The sequence below is a fragment of the Neophocaena asiaeorientalis genome, unplaced genomic scaffold (assembly GCF_003031525.2).
Source record: "Neophocaena asiaeorientalis asiaeorientalis breed wild unplaced genomic scaffold, Neophocaena_asiaeorientalis_V1.1 scaffold70, whole genome shotgun sequence".
Lineage (NCBI taxonomy): Eukaryota > Metazoa > Chordata > Mammalia > Artiodactyla > Phocoenidae > Neophocaena > Neophocaena asiaeorientalis.
The window spans coordinates 13951839-13977470 of NW_020175410.1; the positions used below are offsets into that span (position 1 = coordinate 13951839).

Below are 25632 nucleotides of genomic sequence, written 5' to 3' on the forward strand. Positions count from 1 at the left end.
TAAATATAGTTGCTTTTAATATATATCTTTTCTCCATTAAAAATATGCTGTTTCCTTCAAAATATGCTCCTTTATTAAATAAATATGCTCTTAATTTTTATTCTGTTTCCTTAAAAATATAATCTTTTATTCTATAAATGTATTCTTAATTGTTTTACCATTACAGGGAATTTTTATACTCAGGTTTGGAAAGAGTTACCCTAAATCTTCTTTCACTGAACTTACAGTTGTTTCTTCAGATTACTGGTAGATACTGGTAGCAGCAGCAGTACCAGAAGAAATCACATGCTTTTTGTTGAGCTAAACAAAAAGAGGTAGAGAATATAGTTCAAACTCCAAGAAAGTACACTGTGGAATTGAAAAAGACAGAGGCAGTAAAGTTTAGCTTAGGAATCCCAAATTTATATTTGCCTATATTGTTGCCCTTTTTGCGGCAGGGCCTTTTTTTCTTCTCTATTAAAAGAATGGTAATATTTTCAACTGCCTATTACATAAAAACAGAAGTATGGTATAGTATTTAATGTGCTTTGGAATGTACCTACGTTTCAGACCCAACTGAAACTTTTAGTTCCTAAAAGTATGGCCTTTAGCAAATTACTTAATGTCTCTAAGGATCTGTTTCTTTATCTAAAAGATGAGCTTAATTTTAGTGCCTCTCCTCAGATTAGAGGAGAAAATGCAAATAAATGCTTTGAAGGGTACCTGGCAGTAATAAGCACTCAAAAAATGTTGTCTGTTATTAAAGTGTTATAAAAATTTAAAGATTTTGATGTCTGAATCTAAAATTCATTACCTGTTGTATTTTTATTTGTAAAGTCGTATTACTGCAATACATCAAGGAAGAGTTTTATCCTTCAATAAAACTAGTTTCTGTTAGCTGGAAATAATAACCAAGTTTAATACACCACTAGTAGTATAGGTCACCTTGCAATACTTTTTATTTTTGGCTGCATTGGGTCTTCGTTGCTGTGCGCGGGCTTTCTCTAGTTGTGGTGAGCGAGGGCTACTCTTCATTGTGGTGTGCAGACTTCTCATTGCGGTGGCTTCTCTTGTTTTGGAGTATGGGCTCTAGGCGCGCGGACTTCAGTAGTTGTAGCGTGTGAGCTCAGTAGTTTTGGCTCGCGGGCTCTAGAGTGCAGGCTCAGTAGTTGTGGCGCACGGGCTCAGTTGCTCCACAGCATGTGGGATCCTCCCGGACCAGGGCTCGAACCCGTGTCCCCTGCATTGGCAGGCAGATTCCTAACCACTGCGCCACCAGGAAAGTCCTGCAATACTTTTAATAAGATAGATAATTTGATTCATGTGAATTTGAATGAAGACTGATTTAACTGTTTAGTAAAGAACATAAATTACCTTATCTTGGAAATGTACTCTTATTCACTAACTGGTACAAGGATTGAGAAGGGGAATACTGGGCTATCTCATCAAGAGACTGGGATTTGGGGCCTATCTTTATAAGCTTAGACAAGATGTTTTACCCATCTTTTTCTGTTTTCTCATCTTTAAAATGAGGGGTTTTATTAGATCAGTGGTTCTCAAACTTTTGTGTTAGGGTTCCTTGTCATTCTTCAAAATTACAGGATCCCAAATAGCTTTGGTTTATGTGAAGTATATCTACTGTTACTATATTAGAAGTTTAAACTGAAAAATATTTTAAGGATTTCTTAATTCATTTTAAAATAACAGTAAACATATATTAACATAAATAACAGTTTTATGAAATATGCCCTTATTTTCCAAAAACAAAAAAATTAATGAGAAAAGTAGCATTATTTTACATTTTTGCATCTTTTTACTGTCTAGCCTTGTAGAAGATAGTTGGATTCTCACATCTGATTCTGCCTTTAATTTGCTGCAATTTTCATGTCAGGTAGCTTGTAGAAAACGCCATCGTACACTTATGAGAAAATGATAATGAAAAGGGCAGATGACATCTTAGTATTATTATGAAAATATGTTTGACCAAGAGGACACCCTGAAAAGATTTCAGAGATCAGAGTTTCCTGGATCACTCTTTGAGGACCACTTAATTAAATCACTCCTAGGATTACTCCAAGCTTCAAAAATTCTCATATTGATGACATGTGCCTAAAAATTTTCTTTACTAGAATCACCATTTTCCAAAACTATTTAAGTTGACTTTCTCCCCTTATGGGTAACTTGTCAGCCACTCAGTAAAAGTCTCACTGACATCTCATATTTTCTCACCTCTCTCAAATCAGTATCTTCTCTCTCTGATAGTACCTTCAGGCTTCATGTCATTGCTAAAGAGTATTTTAGAACTATGATGATTTGGCTCCCTACAGATTATTCCATCTGATTTCATTTGGGCCTTCACTGTAGCCAGTTGTGTGTTGTCTTTGTCTCATTCATCTTGGCAGCCTTTTGGTCCCCTATAAACTATTCTAAATCTTTCTACTCTTAAGCACTTAAACTTCCACTACCTTTTTTCTCTACTCTCATCAGATAGTTTTACCCCCTATTTTCAAAGACAGTTGACGCCATCAGAAATGTCCTTCTTCTCCACCCCAGTCAATTTTTTTGTTCCCATCTCTCTCTCTCCTGTATCGTAGAGTTTGCATGAAAAATCCTTCTTGTTCCCCATTAAATTCACTTCCTACTTTTCTGCACTTTCTTTCCTCTTGTCTTTAAACATACATGGTTCTTCTCCCTCCTTGAAAAAGAACCTTAATTTGAACCTGCTGCCTCTTCTGGCCACTATCCTGTTTATTCCCTTCCTTTCATAGCCAGACTTCAATGGTAAGGGGGCCACACACACTGCTTTCTCTTTTTCACTCTTCATGAACCTTCTTAACCTTTTCTGAGTTTTTAATCTCTTTCCCTGCTCTGCTGCATTAAATGCTGTTGACCACCCCTTTGTTCAAGGAACAAATTGCAGTTGAAAGGACAGCTATAATGGAGCTATAGTAAAGGTCAGTACAAATGCAAGATATAACTGATACCATTATTATTATTATTGAAATACGGGTCTCCATTCTGTGACCCAAGCATGTGTTTATAGTATGGAAACAGCTATACCACGATTCAGAAAACTGGATTCTAACTGGCTGGTAACCATGAGACCTTGGGCAAGTTACTTAACTGGTACAAGCTTCATTTTTTTCATCTGTGCACTAGAAATATCTCTGCCTGCATCGTAATTTGCTGTGAAGATTATATTAAGTAATTATATAAGGAAGTACCTTGAAAACTTTAAAGAATCATACAAAATAGGTTTATATTAATTATTTTTATTATTACTTCTTGAATTGCTCCCCTAGTATCTTTTCCTATCCTGAAAGTGTTTTTCAAGATGCATTTCATTGTTCTAAAATGTTCATCTTTCTCAAAATTCTCTCAGAAAGATTTCATCCATTCCTCCCAGCCTTAACAGTAATTCTTCTCAGTTGGATGAATTTGCATATTCTTAGATATCTCAAGCCTTTGCCTTCCTCCTGAGTACCAAGTCTGCATTTTCAATTGCCAACTGAACAATTTAGTCACTCTTTTTTTTTTCTTTTTTTTTTATATATATAAGGCAGTTTGGAGAATGCAAAGACATAACCTTCAAGGAGCTTCCAGGCTGATAGAAATGTATATATACATTTTGGTCCCCTATAAAAGTAGATAAAATGAGGTTAAAAACTAAAACTGAAATGGTAAAATGTAGTGGGAATATAGAGGAGGTAGATTTTAAACTGTTTCAGAGAAATAATAGAACTTAACCTAAACAAAGTCAGGAGGGGGAAAAGGACATCTCAAGAATAGCTAAGAACATGAGCAAAATAGTCATGAATAAGAAGGCTAGGATACAATTAAATTAGCAGGTTCAGGGTGTAGGAAAACCATAGGGTATGTGAAGGGGAAGAAAGTTGACAGCAAACCGTATTAGTTCTAAAGATGTGCTATTTTCCCCTCAAATGCACCATATTTAAAAGCAAATTTCCTTTCCCCTTCTACCCATTTATTTCCAAAAAATGAATTACCTTTCCACCATTGCATTAGATTGCGACCTTATATAAGTCTTTATAACCAAATGGTGGACTCACTATGTCTCGCACATTCCTTGTACTCTTTTTCTCACTATCTAGAATATTTACTTCTCTTCAGCATCTCTTCAGCTTCTTCCTATTTAAAATCCAGTTCAAATTATTCTTCTATCAGAACACTTTTCAGAACTGAGACTGAAATCTTATCTTCGTTTTCCGACATTTTTTAAAGCATTAATTATATACTATTATGATTTGACAAATATATATTTTTTGATTGTTCTCAACTGTTGCTTAAATTTTACAGTGTTATGTAACTTATCTCATGTTTTTGTTTTCCTCTCTAATTACATTATAAGCCTTTACCAGAGCAGAGACCGTTCATTGTAACATATCTTTGTGTCTCCCACATTGCCTCATACAGCAGCTATGTGGAGAATTACATCTTTGGGCCTATTTTGTAAATCAAAGGCAGGGCTGAGTAAAAAGCATTAAATTTATGGGTTACTTTCTGCTTCTGAAAAGAATTTTGGCTAAAAATTTTATCTCCCTAATTTATAATTTTTGTATTGTATTTTGTGTGATAGTGATTCTCTGTCATCTACTCTATCTTGTATGTGAGGTTATATTTTCTCCCAGTTGATCAGAAATAGAAACAGTTGAACTGAATCAGAGTAATTCATAAGAAATCCCTAAGCACTGAAAACATTACATCTGTGTCTTCATTGCTTGTTCTCTGCCCTAGAAAAATCTTAGATATTGTCTAAAATTTGGATTTTTCAAACATTTCAGGTGACTTTTTAGGTGTTTTATTTTTTTATAGGTATGGAAAAGTTGAAGCCACTCGCATATTGTTAGAGAAAGGAAAGTGCAATCCAAACCTTTTAAATGGACAACTTAGTTCTCCTCTTCATTTTGCTGCTGGAGGAGGACATGCTGAAATAGTACAGATTCTCCTAAACCATCCAGAAGTTGACAGAGTAAGTTATTTTCCAGGCTTTTTTTTTTTTTTTTTAATGATCAAACAGTGAATAACAATGACACTAAAATGTTAAGTTATACACTTGAGAGGTCAGCTGAAAAATAAAAACAAATTTCACTTACTATATAGAATAAGTAATATTTATGTATACACTTTGCTTTTGTACATGCTTTTTTAGATTATAATAAAATACATCTCACATAAAATTTACCATTTTAGCCATTTTTAGATGTACATTGGCAATAAGTACATTTACATTGTTTTGGAACCATCACTGCCATGCATCTACAGAATGTTACATAAAATTTAACCTCTTTTCACTTTATAGTGTATTTTCTCAAAAATACCTTTAAGAAGGAAAAGGATATTTTGGAATTTGTATTAACAAGTATTTTGGGGCTTCCCTGGTGGTGCAGTGGTTCAGAATCCACCTGCCAATGCAGGGGACGGGGGTTTGAGCCCTGGTCCGGGAAGATCCCACATGCCGCGGAGCAGCTAAGCCCATTCACCACAACTACTGAACTTGTGCTCTAGAGCCTGCAAGCCACAGCTACTGAGCACACACACCTAGAGCCCGTGCTCTACAACAAGAAAGGCCACCACAATGGGAAGCCCACACACCACAACGAAGAGTAGCCCCCACTCGCCCCAGCTAGAGAAAGCCCGTGCACAGCAACAAAGACCCAGCGCAGCCAAAAATAAATAAATAAATAAATAATTTTTTTTAAAAAAAGCTTTAACAAAACCTTTGTTGTTACTATAATCAGAACTTTTTTGGGGGGGGGGGTGCGCGGGCCTCCCCCACTGCGGAGCACAGGCTCCGGACGCACAGGCTCAGCGGCCATGGCTCACGGGCCCAGCCGCTTCGCGGCATGTGGGATCCTCCCGGACCGGGGCACAAACCCACGTCCCCCGCATCGGCAGGCGGACTCCCAACCACTGCGCCACCAGGGAAGCCCTATAATCAGAACTTTTGAAAAACAATAATCACATTGATTAGTGCTTTGAGTCATCTTTGGCAGTTCATGTTTAAGTATAGCATGCACTAAGTTTGCTTAATATGTACTTAACACTTGACAATAGTTTCGTAATGAAACTGTGATATTTTCCCTTATTTGTACATTTGTAATGCCTTTTATCTTTAACCTTTTCTTTTCCCCCCACATTTCTAGCACATAACAGACCAACAAGGAAGATCTCCTTTAAATATTTGTGAAGAAAACAAACAAAATAATTGGGAAGAAGCTGCAAAATTGTTGAAGGAAGCCATTAACAAACCAGTAAGAATTATCTTCATAAATACTAATTAGAGCCAAGCATTGTATTTAAATTGATAAGTAATTTGAGGATTTGTGTCAAGGGTGGAAGGATATAAATGTATGGATGGCTTCTTTCCTGCTTTTATAAAACCTCATGGTTAGACTTCATAGGTATTAAATTTGTTATCATCCCTAACATTTGGACATTTATTCTTGCATATCAAAATAAAACTGCATAAATAAATCTTTCGATCAGTTAAAATTAATTTCCAGTGTAATCTGTATACTTGGTATGCTGATTACAAATTTTAACCTATTCATTGGAGCATCTCTCTCTACTTAGGCCTTCTAAGTAATATATTTGTAAATATTGGGCTGGCCAAAAAGTTCGTTCGGGTTTTTCCATAACGTATGAAAAACCTGAACGAACTTTCTGGCCAACCCAATAATAATATTACACATCATTTGGTAATTTAGTTTCGGCAAGTTGTCATCTATTACAGATTCATCTTCCTCCTCAAGATAATGAATGGGTTAAAATAGGAGATTTCTAAGTCTTTTATTCTGCCAGTTCAACCTGGCCTTTCCCCCTACTTACGTACAAAATAATTAGCAGTGACATTAAAATAGAGAAGAATTAACAATTAGAAAAAACTCAGTTATGCCTGAAAGTTATAGTGATGTTAAAACTGTTACCAGTTTAAAAATTGTTTGGAAACTTGAAAACCAGATAAAAGGATTTATACCAACTGATAAAGGATAAAAGTTTTATACCAACAGGTATAACCCATATGTTTGAGCCTTTCCAGACATTTCTATTAAGTAGGCAATGAGTATTTGTTGAATATTTTTGTAAATTTAACACCATAAAATGCTGAAAGTGATGTGATAAAGAATACATATTCTTTTTTTTTTTTTTTTTGCCGTACGCGGGCCTGTCACTGTTGTGGCCTCTCCCGTTGCGGAGCACAGGCTCTGGACGCGCAGGCTCAGCGGCCGTGGCTCACGGGCCTACCCGCTCCGCGGGCATGTGGGATCTTCCCGGACTGCGGCACGAACCCGTGTCCCCTGCATTGGCAGGCGGACTCTCAACCACTGCGCCACCAGGGAAGCCCAAGAATACATATTCTTTATTTATTCAGTAAATGACCTCTGCCTTTAAGGAAAATTACACACATTCATACACATTTTTGTCAAAACACTATTCCCTGAGTACAGGACAAAAGCAAAGAAATAGATAAGCAGTACAGGCACCCTTATGTTATACTTCGTTGCAATTTGTTTTCTATTTGTATAGTTAAAACACATTTTTAGGGACTTCCCTGGCGGCACAGTGGTTAAGAATCTGCCTGCCAATGCAGGGGGACACGGGTTTGAGCCCTGATCCAGGAAGATCCCACATGCTGTGGAGCAACTAAGCCCATGCGCCACAGCTACTGAGGCTGTGCTCTAGACCCCGCGAGCCACAACTGCTGAAGCCCGTGTACTGCAATGAAGAGTAACCCCCTCTTTCCACAACTAGAGAAAGCCCGTGTGCAGCAACAAAGACCCAACACAGCCAAAAATGAATAAATAGATTTTGTAAAAAACCACATTTTTATTTCTTATATAATTTTTATATCTGAATGTATAAAAGGAATTAAGTACTTTTATCTAAAATGAACTGTCCTGGAAGTTGTTTGGTGGCATCAGTTACTTCCTATAACAATAAAAATGTATTGAGAATATCATTTCTCTCTGGGATTTTCTGAACAGGAGGAAAGAAACTGGCTCATGGTCCATTGTTTCATAACTTTTATCTGCAAAGTCTTCTATCACAGATTCCTCTTAGGACAAATTATTGCTGGTACACATTTCTACATTCTAATTTGTGGCTCACTAAACTCACGAGGTACTTGACTAACACCAGATTTAGTTAACCAAGTCTATATCCCCCATTTGATGTTTACATTGTACATTAATGGCTTTAAAATATCCTTTCAGAAGATTTTGAAGTTGAATATTTTTTAAAAACCCATTTGCCTTAGTTTCTCAAACTTATTTGACCATGGAATATTCAGAGGAAAACATGTTAGAAAATATAAATAATGAAAAAAAAATTTTTTTTAATATCGCTAGAAGGTCCAGTGGTTAGGACTCTGTGCTTCCACTGCAGGGGGGGTGCAGGTTCAATCCCTAGTTGGTGAAGTAAGATCCCGCAAGCCACATGGCAAGGCAAAAATAAATAAATAAAATACTGCCAGAAGATTCTCACTTGAAGTTGTTTTTAAGCAGATGAAGTTGAAATTAAAGCATTTTATTGTATTGGGATGTATAATTTATAACCAGGTTGCATAATTTATTATCATTCTTTGTCCTAGTATGAAAAAGTTCGAATATACAGAATGGATGGATCATACCGTTCTGTAGAACTGAAGCATGGAAATAATACCTCAGTGCAGCAGATAATGGAAGGAATGCGTCTCTCTCAAGAAACACAGCAATATTTCACTATTTGGATCTGTTCAGAAAATCTCAGTAAGAAATTTGTTATTCTGTTGTATAAACCTGATTATTCCTTTTTGAGAGGGTTGGTAAACTTAAGTATAGCATCAATTATTATTGACTTTTAAATTTTCAAATGAGACAGTGTTCTTCTCTTTTATACAGATTGTTTATGTTCAGACTGCTGAAACACATAAGCCTCTGCTTCCTCCTGGCCCCTCTTTGTTCATACAATGGGTTTTTTTTGTTTTTTTTTTTTTTGCGGTTCGCGGGCCTCTCACTGTTGTGGCCTCTCCCGCTGCAGAGCACAGGCTCCGGACGCGCAGGCTCAGCGGCCATGGCTCACGGGCCCGGCCGCTCCGCAGCATGTGGGATCCTCCCGGACCAGGGCACGAACCCGCGTCCCCTGCATCGGCAGGCGTACTCTCAACCACTGTGCCACCAGGGAAGCCCGCGTACAATGTTTGAAATGATAAAAACCAAAACATTTTTCTTTGGCAGTGAATTTGATTTGAATGCTGTTAAACGTAGTGCTCATCCAACTTGCCTTTATTTTCAGTGCTCACCTCATCTCAGAATAATACAGATTTTCTTTTTCTGTATATTGGTTTTCTATCTTTGTTATTTAAACTCGACCCAATGTCATTATAGATTTATCTCTCAAACAAAGTATTGCAGATACATAAGGGATTTCATTGAGGTGGTTGTGATTGGTTATCTAGTGATTTAATTGTATTTTTTTAAACACCAAATTCTACTGATTTTCTCATTAAATAGGCTATCATGGAATTAAGGATCTTAAATATATTTGATAAATTTTATTCATTTTCAGATTTAGTTTCATAATTCTTATATTCTTAATAAACAATTAACTTCAAATTGGGTAGTAATGTTGATTAAAGTCAATATTGATTTAAATTTAGACCTATAATTTGTGTGTGTTCAGTACTTAGGTACAGAGAGTTTGATAAAAAGTTTCTATGTGTTGATATAATTGGTTCATTTTTACATTATCATTTATAAAAGGAAAGATGTTTTTCAGGCCTTCAACTCAAGCCTTATCATAAACCATTGCAACATGTTCGTGACTGGCCAGAAATACTTGCTGAATTGACTAATTTGGATCCCCAAAGGGAGACACCACAGCTTTTCCTAAGAAGAGATGTGAGACTTCCTTTGGAAGTTGAGAAAAAGGTTTGCTCAGAAATCTTTTTTACAGTCATTTAAATGTTCAGAATCTACTGAGTTCCTGTTTTAAGCACTAGAGGCAAAAATTGTACTCTTCCTTTACAGGAGGTTTTATTTCTGTTTTTCTGTTCAATCCTTACATCCCTGTTTTAAGTGGTAGAGTTTGAGTCAATCTACTTACAAAGCCCCTGGTTGGTTTTTCCATTTCCCCACCTCCATTGTCTTAGAGTACAAAAGAAACAGAGAATACATCCTAAAGAGAATTACCAGCCAGATGGGAGAAAGATTTTAGAGTAGAAAAAAATTTTAGAGTAGTTAGAAAGGGAGTACAGTGTCAGATAAACTTAATAAAGGGCTAATCAGTTGCATACGTTTCAAAGGAGCAAAGAGATGCATTGGTGTAAGGGGAGAACAGAAAAAACATTCTGGATAGAGAAGATTATGTTTACAAAGGGGACATTAAAAAGTTATTCTCAACAGTCGGTAAATAGCTGTTTTTGACTCAACAGAGAACTATATAGATAGTAAAAAATGAGAATGGAATTTACATTTGATTAAAAAAAGGTCTGTCCCAAACAATTATGTTTGGATTTGAATTACTGTAAATTTTAGAGGAGAAGTGAAATAATGTCATCTGAGGGACGACTGGACAAGGAAGAAACCTAAGGGAGATGTTACAAGTTAAACTAGATGATAATCTAAATACAGTGGTAGCTGTGAAAACTGGGGGAAAAAGAAAATTTCCAGGCTCTCATAAATTTGGTGAAGAAAAAATACACAATTTCCAGATTCTTTATTCAAGAAAATATTAAACAGACAAGGTTAAACAAATTTTAGCACATGAAAATTTCAGTGACCTTGTCCAAACTTGGTAAATGTTTTATGCCTGACTATTCATATTGTCCCTCTTCTGTTATCAAACTAAAGGTAAAAAAGTCATTTGACAAAATCCAGTAGCCTTTCATGGTAAAACTCTCAGAAAACTAGGATAGATGGGAACTTCCTCAGTGTAATAAATGGCATTTATGAAAAACCCACAGTTAACATACTCAGTGGTGAAAGACTGAAAACTCCTCCTAAGAACAAGACAAGGATACCTGCTTTCACTACTGCTGTTTAACAAAGAGCTAGAAGTTCTAACCAAAGCAATGAGCCACACTCCCCCAACCACCACCGCCCAAAAAAAAGGAAAGAAAGAAAAGAAAAAAAAAGGCATCCAGATTGGAAAGGAAAAAGTAAAACTGTCTCTGTTGATCACAAATGACATTATCCTGTATATAGGAAATTCCAAAGAATCTACACAAAAGCTACTAGGGCTAGTAAATGGATTCAGCAAAGTTGTAGGGTACAAGCTCAACACACGAAAATCAGTTGTTTCTATAACCAGCCACAGACACTCCCCCCCCCAAAAAAAGGAAACTAAAAACTCCATTAAAATAACTTCTAAAAGAATAAAATACCTAGGAATAAATTTAGCAAGAGAGCTGCAAAACTCGTACACTGAAAACTACAAAAACATTGCTGAAATAAAGAAGACATAAGTAACTAGAAAGACATCCCATGTTCAAGGATAAGAAGACTTAATATTTTTAAGACATCAATACAAGCAAAGTGATCTACCAATTCAACACAATTCCCTAACAACAGACGTTTTTACAGGAATGGGAAAGGCAATCCCCAAATTCATTGCAAAGGGCCTTGAATAGCGAAAACATTCTTGAAAAAGAAGAATAAAGTTGTGGGATTCACATTTCCAAACTTCTTAGTACAAAGCTACAATAATCCAAACAATGTGGTACTGGTATAAGGATAGACATAGACTAGTGGAATAGAATTGAGAGTCCTGAAGTAACCCCATATATCCATGCCAACTGCTTTTTGACAAGGATGCCAAATGCATCCAATGAAGAAAACATAGCCTCTTCAACAGATGATGCTTGGACAACTGGAAATTCATATGCGAAAAGTATAAAATTAGACCCTGATCTCACACCACATCAGAAATTGACTCAGTGTATCAATAACCTAAATATAAAAGCCAAAACCATAAAACTCTTAGGACAAAATATATGGGTAGTCTTCATGACCTTAGATTTGGCCTTGGAGTTTTAGATATGACACCAAAAACATGAGTAACAAAAGAAAAAAATCGATAAATGAGACTTCATCAAAATTAAAAGCATTTGTAAATCAAAGGACATTGTCAAGAAAAAGACAAGCTAGAGAATGCAAGAAAATATTTGCAAATCATAAATCTGATAAGTGTTTACTATCCAGAATATTAAAAGAACTACAACTCCACAACGAAAAGACAACCCAATTAAATTGGGTAAAGGACTTAAATAGCATTTCTCCAGTAAAGATATATAAGTGGCCAACAAGCACATGCAAAGACGCTCAGCATTATCAGTCATTAAGGAAATGCAAATCAAAACACAATCAGAAACCACTTCACACCTACTAGGATGGTTGTAATAATAAAAATTTATAAAAGAAGATGTTGAGTTTTGATGAAGACATAGAGAAGTTGGAACCCTTGTATGTTGTAGGTAGGAGTGTAAAATGGTGCAGCTGCTGTGGAAAATAGTTGAGTGGTTCTTCCAAAAACTAAGCATAGAATTACCATTTGATCCAGCAATTCCACTCCTAGGTATATACTTAAAGGAAACAAGAACTCAAACAGATACTTGTATTCCAGCATTCTTAACAGCATTATTCATAATAACCAAAAAGGTGGACACAAGCTAAGTGTTCATCAACAGATAAATGGATGAAGAAAATGGAGTATTATTCAGCCATAAAAAGGAATGAAGTTTTGATACATGTCGTAACATGGATGAACCTTGAAAACATGCTAGGTGAAATAAGCCATACACAAAAGGACAAATACTGTTTCATTCTACTTATCTTAAATAAATATCTAGAATAGATACCATAAACAGAAAGTATATTAGTGTGATGGGGGAGAGAATGAGGACTTAATGGTTACAGAGTTTCTGTTTAGTCAATGAAAATATGGAAATAGTTGTGATGATTCACAACATTGTGAATGTAATTAATGCCACTAAATTCTACAGTTAAAAATAGTTAAAATGGCAAACTTTGTTAGCAGTTCTTAAAATGTAATAGATGTATGAAATTTGCAAATAATCTAAATATACTCAGCCTGTCTTCTTTCTCTCTAAGTAAAATTTTTAAAGTTGGCTGGTAGAGAAAGAGCAATAATGATAATACTTGGATATTAATTAATTGCATATTATGTTACAAATAATACAAAGTAGGTTCAAGTGAAAAGAAGCAAGGCTTAGTGAGTACTTAAGGTGAATCAGAATATCACGATCATCTGATAAAGTGGTTGCGTTCTTTTTCACTCATTGAAAAATTCCTTTTTTTACCACCTGAAAAATAGAAGAATTGTATTTTTTTGGTTAGGATTATTCTTTTAGGATGAAAAGAGCCTGCTTTCATTTAAAAAGAACAATTGTTGACTAATAGTCACTGAACACACTATTAGGAATTATAATTATTCTCTATTCAAACTCTTCAAATTCTTTAAGTCAATTTTTATTAGAAAAATGTTTTCTTTCATTTTTTCCCAACAATTTTTTTGAGAAATTAAAAACCCATAGGAAAGTTGAAAAAGTAATAAACTTCATACCATCATATACCATTCATTAAATTCACTAATTGTTAACATTTTGCTACATTTGTTTCATCTTTCCTCTCTTTTGGTTGTGAACCATTTAAAATTGAGTTGCAGACATCCTGGCACTTCATCCCTAAATATTTTAACATGCATCTTCTAAGAACAAGGATGTACCTACTACAGTACCACTTTCACCCTAATAAAATTAATGTTTCCATAATAACCTCTAATATCAGACCCATATTCAGATTTTCCCCCAATTTTTCAGTCTCTTTTAACTCCCAACTGAAGGAGCTAGTCAGCGTTCATGCTTTGCATTTGATTACTGTCTCTTTAAGTCTCCTTTAATCTAGAGCAATCCCCTTATCTTTTTTTCCCCATGAAATTCTGTTTCAGTTTTTTTAATATTATCAATATATGGAGTATTATATTATTTTAGTTAGTATGACAACATTTCTTTTGTCATAAGGAATTTGGGTCATTTTGAATCATATTTGGAAACATACTAAGTATTCATTCAGAATCTCTATAATTGGTGATTATTTCCAAGTAGAAATGTATTCTTTAGGCTGGCATTTTTCAATGTTTGCTAATCTTATCAGATAAAGTGAAACTTTAAAGTTTTCAAAACTTAAAAAAGTATGCTCTCCTTTAGTGTTATTTGAAAGTGCAAAGTACTGAATATTTTTTAGTCAAAAAATGTTAAGTTTTTTCAAACTTCATGTGTCCTTCTGGGAGTTAATACTTCCTTTTATCTTCTTTGAGGTTCATTACTGTATTGGGTGAATCACAGACTGTAGAAGAATGTTTGAGGAATATAAAGAATTTAAGTAAAATTGTACTATAAGTTATACACACTCATATCCATAAACTGATGATAATTTTATTGAACTGTGAATCAGAGGTTAGCAACCTATGGCCTATTGCTGTATCTGACCTGTTGCCTACTTTTGTATATCCTGCAAGCTATTAATGGTTGAAAAAAATTCAAAAGAATATTTCATGTCATGTGAACATTTCATGAAATTCAAATTTCAGAATCAATATAAAAAGTTTTAGTAGAACTCCAACATTTGTAGATGTATTGTCTATAGCTGCTATTGTGCTACAATGGCAGAGTTGAGTCATTCTAACAGACTATCTGACTCACAAAGCTTAAAATATTACTATCTGGGCTTTAATAGAAAAAAATTGTCAACCTCTGCTCTAAAGCAGTAACAGCTTATTTATATGAAATTACATAGCTTTTGCTTTTTCATATTAGATAGTGGCAAGTTGTACATTTATAACAGGAAATTGTGACCTAATAACCAAATTATACTTTTTCTTTTAAGATTGAAGACCCATTAGCTATTCTTATTCTCTTTGATGAAGCCAGATATAATTTATTGAAGGGCTTTTATACGGCTCCTGATGCTAAACTGATAACATTGGCAAGTCTACTGTTGCAGATAGTTTATGGAAATTATGAGAGTAAGAAACACAAGCAAGGTTTCCTAAAGTAAGTATTTAATACAATTCATGGTCTTGTGCTATACCCAAGGTTCAGTTTAACCAAGAAAATTTAGAAATATTACGTTACTAAGAACTATTTAGACGTTGGTTTGGAATTAAATAATATAAGGCATGGAATGAGAAAAAAAAAAAAAGTACGGGCTTCCCTGGTGGCGCAGTGGTTGAGAGTCCGCCTGCCGATGCAGGGGACACAGGTTCGTGCCCCGGTCTGGGAGGATCCCACATGCCGCGGAGCGGCTGGGCCCGTGAGCCATGGCCGCTGAGCCTGTGCGTCCGGAGCCTGTGCCCCGCAACGGGAGAGGCCACAGCAGTGAGAGGCCCGCGTACTGCTAAAAAAAAAAAAAAAAAAAAAAAAAAAAAAAAGAAAAAAAAAAAAAAAAGTAAAGCATTCTTTACGTTACACTCTCTCCAAAGTTCTTTTTCTTATATTTGAATATAGTTTGATATGCCTTATACTTGTTAGCTTTATCTTTCTTTACTGTATGTTTAAATAAGTTCACTAAAACCTGACTTGGATTAGTAGAAAAAATGTTACAAGGCAGATGCATTTCACCATATACCACCACAAAAACTAGTTCATGTTTCATGTTGAGAGAAAACATTGAGGTTTTAGCACATCTAAAGTTTGTTTATTGTAGTTTTCAATATTCAAAAATATTTTGTGGCTACTGAAAGAAGAAACATTTCTCTAAATTGAGCAATATTAGGATCGTGACTTTTTGCTTAAAATGTTGAGAGTTCTCTGATATGTTACAATATAATATTTTTCAGCTCAAAAATCATATTAATTAAAGCCATTTACATGTAAATGATTATATTACTGTAGCTACTAAAGATGATTTATTTAAAAGATGTTGGTGTATTTGCTTACAGTGAAGAAAATCTAAAATCCATTGTACCTATTACCAAATTGAAAAGTAAGGCACCTCACTGGACAAACCGAATACTTCATGAATACAAGGTAAGCTATTAAATAGAAATAAAAAGACATTTTATAGCCTAGTTGAAATCTTGTTAGTATTATTAATATGTTTTAAACATAGGTACATTACATTTTATTCTTGAAATTAAATAAGAATCTTATAGTTCACATGCCTGAAAGGAAAAGGAGCAAAATAGTTTTATTTTTAATAATGTAGAATCTTTTAGTGAATACCGTCTGTATGCTGGATACTGTGGTAAGTGCTAGAGATTAAAAAAACATGAGATAATACACTATCTCTATCCATGAGGCACTTAAAAATGTAATAGAATAGATAAACATTATTTTTAGACCTTGATATTTCTTTTTTTTTAATATAAGATCTCAAAAGAAAAACTGCCTTTGGGATAATGTCACACAATTTTATTTGTCTTTAGGATAGCCTTGATTTTAGAAACTGTTTAGTTGACCTGTTTGGATTATCAAAGGTACATTCTCCTTTCACATCTGTTTATTTTACTTTGTTTTTAGAATCTTAGTACAAGTGAAGGTGTCAGTAAAGAAATGCATCACCTACAGCGCATGTTCTTACAGAATTGTTGGGAAATTCCTACATATGGAGCAGCTTTTTTCATTGGACAGATATTTACAAAGGCAAGCCCCAGTAATCATAAAGTCATCCCTGTGTATGTAGGTGTGAATATAAAAGGACTTCATCTTCTCAATATGGAAACTAAGGTAGATTTTTATCTTTTCAGCTGTTTTTGACCAGTCACATTATGTAATATCTAAAATAACAGTACTAGCCTACATGACCAATTTCATTCATTTATAATAGCAAAGGGTAGCGGGGTGAAAACGAAATGATTATCAATAGGTAGTTAACATATTAATTGTAACATTGAAATACCTTGCAGCCATATAAAAGAATGAAGAATATTTTTCTGTGGAATGATCTCTAAGATATATTTGGTGCTGAACCATATGTAATATGCTACCATTCATGTAAAAATGGGTGGAAATGGGTATTTATCCGAAGAAAACAGAAACACTAACACAAAAAGATATATGCACATCCCTGTTCATTGAAACATTATTTACAATGGCCAAGATAAACAACCTAAGTGTCCATCAGTGGATGAATGGCTAAAGAAAATGTGTAAATATATACAATGGAATATTAATCAGCCATTAAAAAGAATGAAGTCTTTCATTTGCAACAACATGGATGGACCTTGAGGGCATTATGCCTAGTGAAATAAGTCAGACAAAGATAAATACTATATGATCTCACTATTTATATGTGGAATCTTGTTTAAAAAAAAAAAACAAGCTCATAGATACAAAGAACAGACTGGTGGTTGCCAAAGGCAGGGAGTTGGGAGATGGGCAAAATGGGTAAAGGGGGTCAAAAGGTACAAACTTCCAGCTGTAAAATAAATAAGTCATGGGGATGTAGTATAGAGCATGGTGACCATAGTTAATAATACTGTATTGCATATTTGAAAGTTGCTAAGGGAATAGATCTTAAAATTCCTCATCACAAGAAAAAGAAAGTTGTAACTATGTATGGTGATGGATGTTAACGATACTTATTGTGGTGATCATTTTGCAATATATATAAATATTGAATCATTATGTTGTATACCTGAAACTAATATAATGTTATATGTCAATTATACCTCAAAAAATGGGGGGAAGTGAATACTATATTTGCATAAGTATTGCTTTTGTATGCATAAAATGTCTCCTAAAGCCTTTAGAGGGGGGGAACCATGTAACTGGGAATAAGAGTAGAAGGGAGACTTTTCATTATATAGCATTTTGCAACTTAAAAAAAATTTTTTTAACTGTGAATGTATTACCTATTCTAAAAATTAGATTTAAATGAAAAAAATACAGATTTAAAAAAGGAAATATAATACCTGACACAAGTGGTTCATTTTGCAAATTAGAATAAGTTATAAGAACATTTTGGGGGGCAAGATGAAGTGTGGATGGGACTGTGAATACCTGTTAGAACTGTTCAGAGGTTTTCTTTTCCACCATCTTTTTTTTTTTTTTTTTTTTGGGTAACACGAACCCGCATCCCCTGCATCGTCAGGTGGACTCTCAACCACTGCACCACCAGGGAAGCCCCACTATTCCACCATCTTGATCTGGCCGCCCCTACTTCAGAGCTTTTCAATCAGAGGCTTATTACTGTATTGTGCCCCTTTTTCTAATCAAAGTCATGATAATATAAATATGGGGTTATCAATTACTTTTAGCATATTTAACACATTTCACAAGATAAACAGCTTTCTAGTTAGTAATAGGAAGCAGATAAAAATCTATTTTGTTCATTCAGATATGTCACGAATAGACTATTTTCCAAATCAGCTTAAGTAACTGAGCTTACGCATTTTTAAAAGGCGTTTTAGATTAGGGAATTTCATCGTGAACCTAACTTTTTTCATCATTTTTGTAAGTCTTTATTATGTAATCACATACCTTCTGAAAGTATCCCAATTGTAGTTTAGTTATTTCCTGATAACTCAGGATCATCATTATGGGCAACAGTTATTTTCCCATACTGTTAGAAATGCCTGTGAATGGAGATAAAGAATATGCAGGGACATAGGGCAGTGACTGACTTGGAACTTGATTTTTTGAAGTCTCTGATATCTGCTTGCTTTGGAGTCATTTGCTTTTCATTTTCTATTTAGACTATTTTACTCATACAAAATAAGCTGCTTCTTATTAGCTTGTAACTACTTTTTCTATTCCTGTTGTACTAAAGAAATGAAGGAGAAATTCCCCTTGTCATTTCAAGAAATTTTTCCTCTGCTATTTCAGAGCATTTTATACAAATATCTGCAAATTCTTCATCGAACTGGATGGTGATACTGTGGGCATAACACTGAGCCTTTTCTCTAAACTATATTTTATGTTTGACTTTTGGGAGCATTCCAAATTTAGGCAACAATGAAAAGTTTTATATAGTATTCAAATGATGTTTCAGTAATATAACATTTCATATTATGAATAATATTCTGGTCCAGGAATTGAGTAAGTGAGATAGCAGTAGCAGGCAGAGGATGATAGTGTTATTAAGAATATGCTTTTTCTAGAAATATAAATAGAAATGCTGTCATTGGGCATATAAAAAGGTGATTGAAACCAAGGGTAACAATGTTTTCTGTCCACATAATCATTACCTTGTGTTCTGTAAGCTACTGATAAATTTATGGCACCTATAAAAGCTCTAAGATAATTACATTTTCAAACGATCTAAGATAGGAACAATCAGCTTGTCCTCAGTTGTCTTAGATTGACCAAATCTGCTAGGGTTGACTATGACAAGCTTGCTTAAATTAACATCTTCATCTGCAAAAATACTTTCATTTGCATTTAAAAGTCTACATATGGGATACATTAGCCTCAGATTAAATCTCAGGAAAAGCCATAGAATACAGCTGTGTTGTTTTTTTTAATCTCAATTACATCTGCCTTCTATAGTTTGTTATTGTTTGGAATAATAAAAGTTGCCCCTCAGAAAATACAGCTCAGCCAGTTTCATATACTCATCAGAGACCTATCTTTCTACTTAATTAAAATGTAGGCACTATCGAATAGGTAAATGCAGTGTTACAGTTCAATGTTTTACTATAGTGAAAGCATTACAGTCTTCATAACTAAACTGTACTTGTTGATATATCTTCAGCCTTAATACCACTGCTACATCCAGGCAATAGATTACCCTTTGCTGATGTCAATTTATGTAGACCATAATGCCCTTCTGAAATAAAACTGGTTCTTTAAATACCCATATAGTGCCATTGTTCATGGTCACTTGTCAACATCACTATTTCTCCTGTGTGTCCTGGTTGGCTATGTCTACTTCTGACTTACATGGTTTCCCTTTTCTGCTCTCAACTATCCCTGTCATTTCTCTTACTTTTTGACTTCCTTCACTAAACACCTTCCCCTTCGTAGGTTTTACCTCCTAATGAGAGCTACTTTTTCCTTCTGGAGCAGACTGGTCTCTCAAAACAGCCATGTGGGCTCTTCAACTCCATTCAGCCGTTTTCATTATTGTGGATTTCTCAAGAATTCCTTTCTCCCTGCACACTGTCCTTTAAAAACAAAACCTTTATTTTTACCTTATGGCTTCAGTGCTTTTGTTGGTCATTTGACCTTCATGTAATCGAGGAGTTGCTATACCACAGATTTTTTTTCTGTATATTAAACTGTTTTGAGGACATATTAAATGGACAGTTTCCTGTCTCTTGATTAAAGAAGTTTCAAGTCACTGATCCAAAAGATAGACAGTTTAAAGTTTTATGATATCTTGACTCAGTGTTTCATTGTGTACTTTGGTAAATAGCTATTTTAGTAGATCCTGTCTATAAGTTATATTTTATAAGTATAGCTATTTTAAAGCAAGATGTTATTATTTTCCCATTATAAGTGGTATACACTCATGTAAATTAATTATATTACATTTCACTTAGAGAACCTTTCAGAATGCCCTAAACCATTACCTTTCTGGCATATCCTTAGTTTATTATTTACAATCATTATGTTAAGAACTGCTAGTCATAGAGAGGTAACGTTTCTCAACATACTTATTTTAAAGGATGGCATGAACACTTTCTTTGTATATGTGTATACAAAGAATATATTTTTAGGGTAAGAAAATGTAAGTTACTACTAGGAGATAATTGTTTTTTAAATAATCCAAAGAATATATTGGATTCCTATTTAAATATACCATTATGTTACAACATGTAGGAATAGGGTACTGTAATTGGTTTTAAATAGTTCTGCTGAATATATGAAGGATATATTATTAATTTTTTAAATAATGCTTATATTTACAATAAATGTATCAGCATACTTATTTTCAGTGATATGAAATTGCCTAAATTGACATGTTACCCTATTACATAAATTTCAGATCTGAAAGTACTATATGAATATTCAAAAGGTACTGAATATATCAATAGTAAAAGGAATTGTTTTTAAGATGCAGAAAGTAAAAACTTGCAGTACACTTAATTTTCTTGAAAGCCACTGATAGAATGGGCATCTTTTTTTTTTTCCCCCATCATTGGGTAAGTTTAAGGTGTACAATATGTTGATTTGATACACTTATCTGTTTCAAAACGGTTACCACAATAGCATTAGCCAACACCTCTATCACATTGCATAATTACAGTTTCTTTTTTCTGGTGAGAACATTTAAGATCTACTCTCTTAACAACTTTCAAGCATATAGTACAGTATTGCTAACTATAATCATCATGCCCCACATTAGATCCCCAGAACTTATAACTGAAAGTTTGTACTACTTTGACCAACATCTTAATTTCCACCACCCACCAGCCCCTGGTAACCACCACTCTTCTTCCTGTTTCTGTGAGTTTGGCTTTTTTAGATTCCACATATAAGTGGTATCCTATGGTATTTGTCTTTCTTTGGCTTATTTCACTTAGCATAATGCCCTCCAGTTCCATCCATGCTGTTGCAAATGATAGGATTTCCTTATTTCTCATGGCTGAATAATACTTCTTTCTGTGTACACATATACAAATACATAGCACAGAATGGGCATCTTTAAATAATTTTGTTGGGTTTCCCTGGTGGCGCGGTGGTTGAGAGCCCACCTGCCGATGCAGGGGACACTGGTTCGTGACCCGGTCCGGGAAGATCTCACATGCCGCGGAGCAGCTGGGCCCGTGAGCCATGGCTGCTGAGCCTGCGGGTCTGGAGCCTGTGCTCCGCAGCGGGAGAGGCCACAACAGTGAGAGGCCCTCGTACCGCAAAAAAAAAAAAAATTTGTCATTCTGATAAGAAGAATATTATTGCTCAAGGCAGTCTTCTAAGAGTCTACCATATATGTGGCTCTGTACTGCAGGCTGTGTGAAGTTAGTGTGGGCACTTTGAACAAGTTTTATTGTAACTGTCAAAACCACTATGTTTAGACCTGTCTAGATAGGTGTAGATAGTAAGAGAAGATGGGTGTTGTTTTTAATAAATATTTCAATATAATGATTTCTAATTATGTTGCAGGCTTTACTCATCAGTCTTAAGTATGGTTGTTTTATGTGGCAGTTGGGAGATGCTGATACATGTTTTCAGATCCATAGTATGGAATATAAAATGAGCTTTATAGTACATACAAAACAGGTAAGTACCTAATCAGTTATTCTGGACTTCTAGTAATAAACTCTACTGTATTAATAAAGTTATTTCTTTTTTTTTAAAATGACAGTCCATTTTACTTTAAGGAAAACCTCTAACATGTAGTTAACATATTTAAGACCAAGGTAAAAAGGCAGGCCTTTCCTAAGCAAAGCCAGAAACTTATCTGAATAATTTATTGTAGTCTTATAACAATGAAAAGTTCCTTTTCAAATACATAGAGAACTGTCTGTCCACTGCCATGTATGTCATTTACACATTCTTAGATGTTTCAAATTTATTGTCAACGTATTTTACTTTGTAGGCTGGCCTTGTGGTAAAACTACTAATGAAGCTAAATGGACAGTTAATGCCCACCGAAAGAAATTCATGAGAGGAAAGCAACTGATACTTAAGCCACCACATTTTGTGATATAGATTTTTTCCATGAAAGATTTCTTAAACTATTACTTTTAACAAGGCATTTAGTCTCTTGTAATATATATGTATACTATTACATTGTACAGAATCTGTACTTATGTTTGGTGTGTAATATACCAATTAGTTTTATATAATATCCTAATAAGGTAATCTAATTTTTAGGAGAAACACACAAAAATGTGTAGATTGATAGTCTGTATAATATTAGACAAAACAGTAAGCTTTATAAAAAGTTATTTTTGGTAAATGGTACAGAATTTAGAGTGGAATATGATGAAATTAAAATATAGCTTTGCTATGACTTTGTGTGTCATTTCAAAATGTACAGAAAATCACATGATTTGAATAAAGAAAATGTGTTTTCTACTTAAAGCATATGTAACACTGTTACTTAAATTTTTTTTTTGTAATCTCTGAACATTTCTCAACATGTTTTTAAAAGGCTTAGTTAAAATGTTTATTTGGTATAAGCTAGTATTTCTCAAAGTATTATATAGTTCTTGAACCCCCTGCATCATAATTACCTGAGTGCCTCTTAAAAACAAGGATTTCAGGGACAAGTTCTAGACAAGTTCATTCACTCTTGGAAATAGCAGGGCCTGGGAATTTTTTCTTAAGTTTTACTTAATTTTCTGTTGAAATAATTCCAGACCTAATGATGAAGTTGTATTATTAAAGTTAAGTAAATTACACAGAACTGCCTGGTACATAAGCACAAACATACATGGACACACAGACTAAGTGACAATCTCTGAATATTACTAGTTGCATTTGTTAAGAACATGTTGTATTTTTATGAGTTGGCTCAATGATGTATTTATATTGCCTTTATATTGTAGGAAGTAGATCACCAAATATCTGGTTGTTTTATTTAGGGGAGCAAAAATATCATATTAGGAGCTAACTTGATTAATCTGCTATTTAGTAAGCTTAGAAATTAGTCTTCCCAAGCTGACAGGTTGTTGTGTTCTAAGTAAGTTCAGAGATAACAGTAGTAATACTTAAAATTATCATACAGGTTGCAGATAATTTTTTTATATTATCATCTACTCTTCACGTTGACATCTGCATTTTTAAAGGTCTGCTGAGCTTTATTAAAATTAAGGGGACTTCCCTGGTGGTCTAGTGGTTAAGACTCCATGCTCGCAATGCAGGGGGCCCGGGTTTGATCCCTGGTCAGGGAACTAGATCCCGCATGCCGCAACTAAAAGATCCCGCATGCAGCAACTAAAAAGATCCTGCACGCGGTAACGAAGATCCCACATGCTGCAGCTAAGATGCAGTGCAGCCAAATAAATATAAATATTAAAAAATAAAATAAAATAAAGATTATGTGGTTAAGTAAGTTTAATGAGAAAGCCTGATTTATCTTTAATTCTGTGCTAAGCACTTTTGACTCTACATAGACAGTTCTCTGTTCAGTTTCATCCATTCCAATAGCCTCAGTTGTTACCAAATACCCTGTTGACTCCCAAACGTAAAACTTCAGCCTCAACCTCTCTTCTGAATTCTAGATCTTAATTTCCAATTTTTTGGTATTCTAGCTCCACCTAAATGGTTTACACAAGGAACGTCTGTTTCATCATAGCTGGAAACAGAATTTGTTTCATTTACCTGCTCCATTCTATCCTTACACTTGTATTCTCTGGTTAATGGCATCAAACTGCATCCAGTTGCTTACCCTGGATATCTGGGAGTGGTCTATAACTTCTCCCTCTTTAATCACCCTACACATTCCACTTAGCGAATTCTGTCAAATGTCTTGTGAGTCCTTTCCTATTCCCTTCTGTGTTTGCACTGCAGCCACCCTAGTTCAAGTCCTCGCAGTCTATTCTTGGGCTCATTGTAGCTTCTTCCCCTGGCCTCCCCAACTCAGGCTCTAAACCCCGCCACACTGGTGCCAAGTTAACCTTTCTCATAGATCTGATTATTTCATTACCCTCTTAAAACCCTCCTCACTGATGTAAAGTTAAATTCCAATTCCTAAGTGTTGAATACACTAACCTGCGTATCTAGATTAATTTCTAACCAATTCTCCTACACTCATCCTGTGCTCCCACCCCAGTGTTTCCCAACACTAGCTCTGCAGTTACCTGGGGAGTTTTGGTACTTTATGACTCAATAACTTTCGGGTGGGGCCCAAGCATTTCTGTTGTGAAAGTATCCCAGGTGTTTTTTATTTATAGCTTAGGGTTTAGAACTGCTGTTGTAATTAACTTTAGGAAATAGCTGAATGCTTTTCCTTTCACAGAGGGAAGTGAGGATGCATCAGTGCTGCATCAAACAACTCCCTGCTCCATTGAGTATAGTGTACCCTGCCAGAGTTGTACAGTATGGCTGCCCTGAGAGAAGGGAAGAGGAAATTATTGGAGTAGCATGGCTATTAAAAGCTTAAAAATATATAGCATTAAGAAGTCAATTTCAAAGTTAGTATTGAAAAAAAATTCATCATTGTCAGACCATAACAAACCAGAAATAAACAATAAGGGGAAAATGCAAATAGCTTTTAATGAGTGCCTAGGATTGGTCAGGCACTATATGAGCACTGGGGATAAAAGATATTATTTTCCTTTTCATCATTCTTTCAATAAATTTGAGTGCCTTTTATGTGCCAGGGATCCAGTGGTAAGAAAAAGTCCCTGCCTTCAAGGATCAGAGTTTAGTGAGGGAGATAATAAGTACTCATATTTATGAAGTGTGTTGAGGGATTTCCCTGGTGGCACAGTGGTTAAGAATCCGCCTGCCAGTGCAGTGGACACGGGTTCGAGCCCTGGTCTGGGAAGATACCACATGCTGCGGAGCAACTAAGCCTGTGTGCCACAACTACTGAGCCTGTGCGCCACAGCTACCGCTCGCATGCCTAGAGCCTGTGCTCCCCAACGAGAAGCCACCGCAATGAGAAGCCCACGCACCGCAACAAAGAGCAGCCCCCACTCTCCGCAACTAGAGAAAGCCTGCGTGCAGCAACGAAGACCCAACGCAGCCAAAAAATTAATTAAAAAAAAATTTTTTTTAAATCTTTGATGAAAGAGCTGCCC

General features: G+C 35.0%; 1 protein-coding gene across 9 annotated transcripts in view; it reads left to right on the forward strand.

The window, feature by feature from the left end:
- Positions 1–22966, forward strand: part of KRIT1 (KRIT1 ankyrin repeat containing) — a 37728-nt gene extending 14762 nt beyond the window's left edge. For 8 of the 9 annotated variants that reach the window (XM_024766997.1, XM_024766996.1, XM_024767001.1 and 5 more), the window contains 9 exons: positions 4813–4969; positions 6144–6251; positions 8591–8747; positions 9757–9908; positions 14883–15049; positions 15937–16024; positions 16517–16723; positions 22043–22159; positions 22479–22966. In XM_024766997.1, the coding sequence (XP_024622765.1) occupies positions 4813–4969; positions 6144–6251; positions 8591–8747; positions 9757–9908; positions 14883–15049; positions 15937–16024; positions 16517–16723; positions 22043–22159; positions 22479–22547 (1222 nt within the window). In that variant the 3' untranslated portion in view covers positions 22548–22966. The remainder of the gene's footprint in view (positions 1–4812; positions 4970–6143; positions 6252–8590; positions 8748–9756; positions 9909–14882; positions 15050–15936; positions 16025–16516; positions 16724–22042; positions 22160–22478) is intronic. The other variant, XM_024767003.1, reaches the window with a different exon arrangement.
- Positions 22967–25632: the final 2666 nt, after the last annotated feature.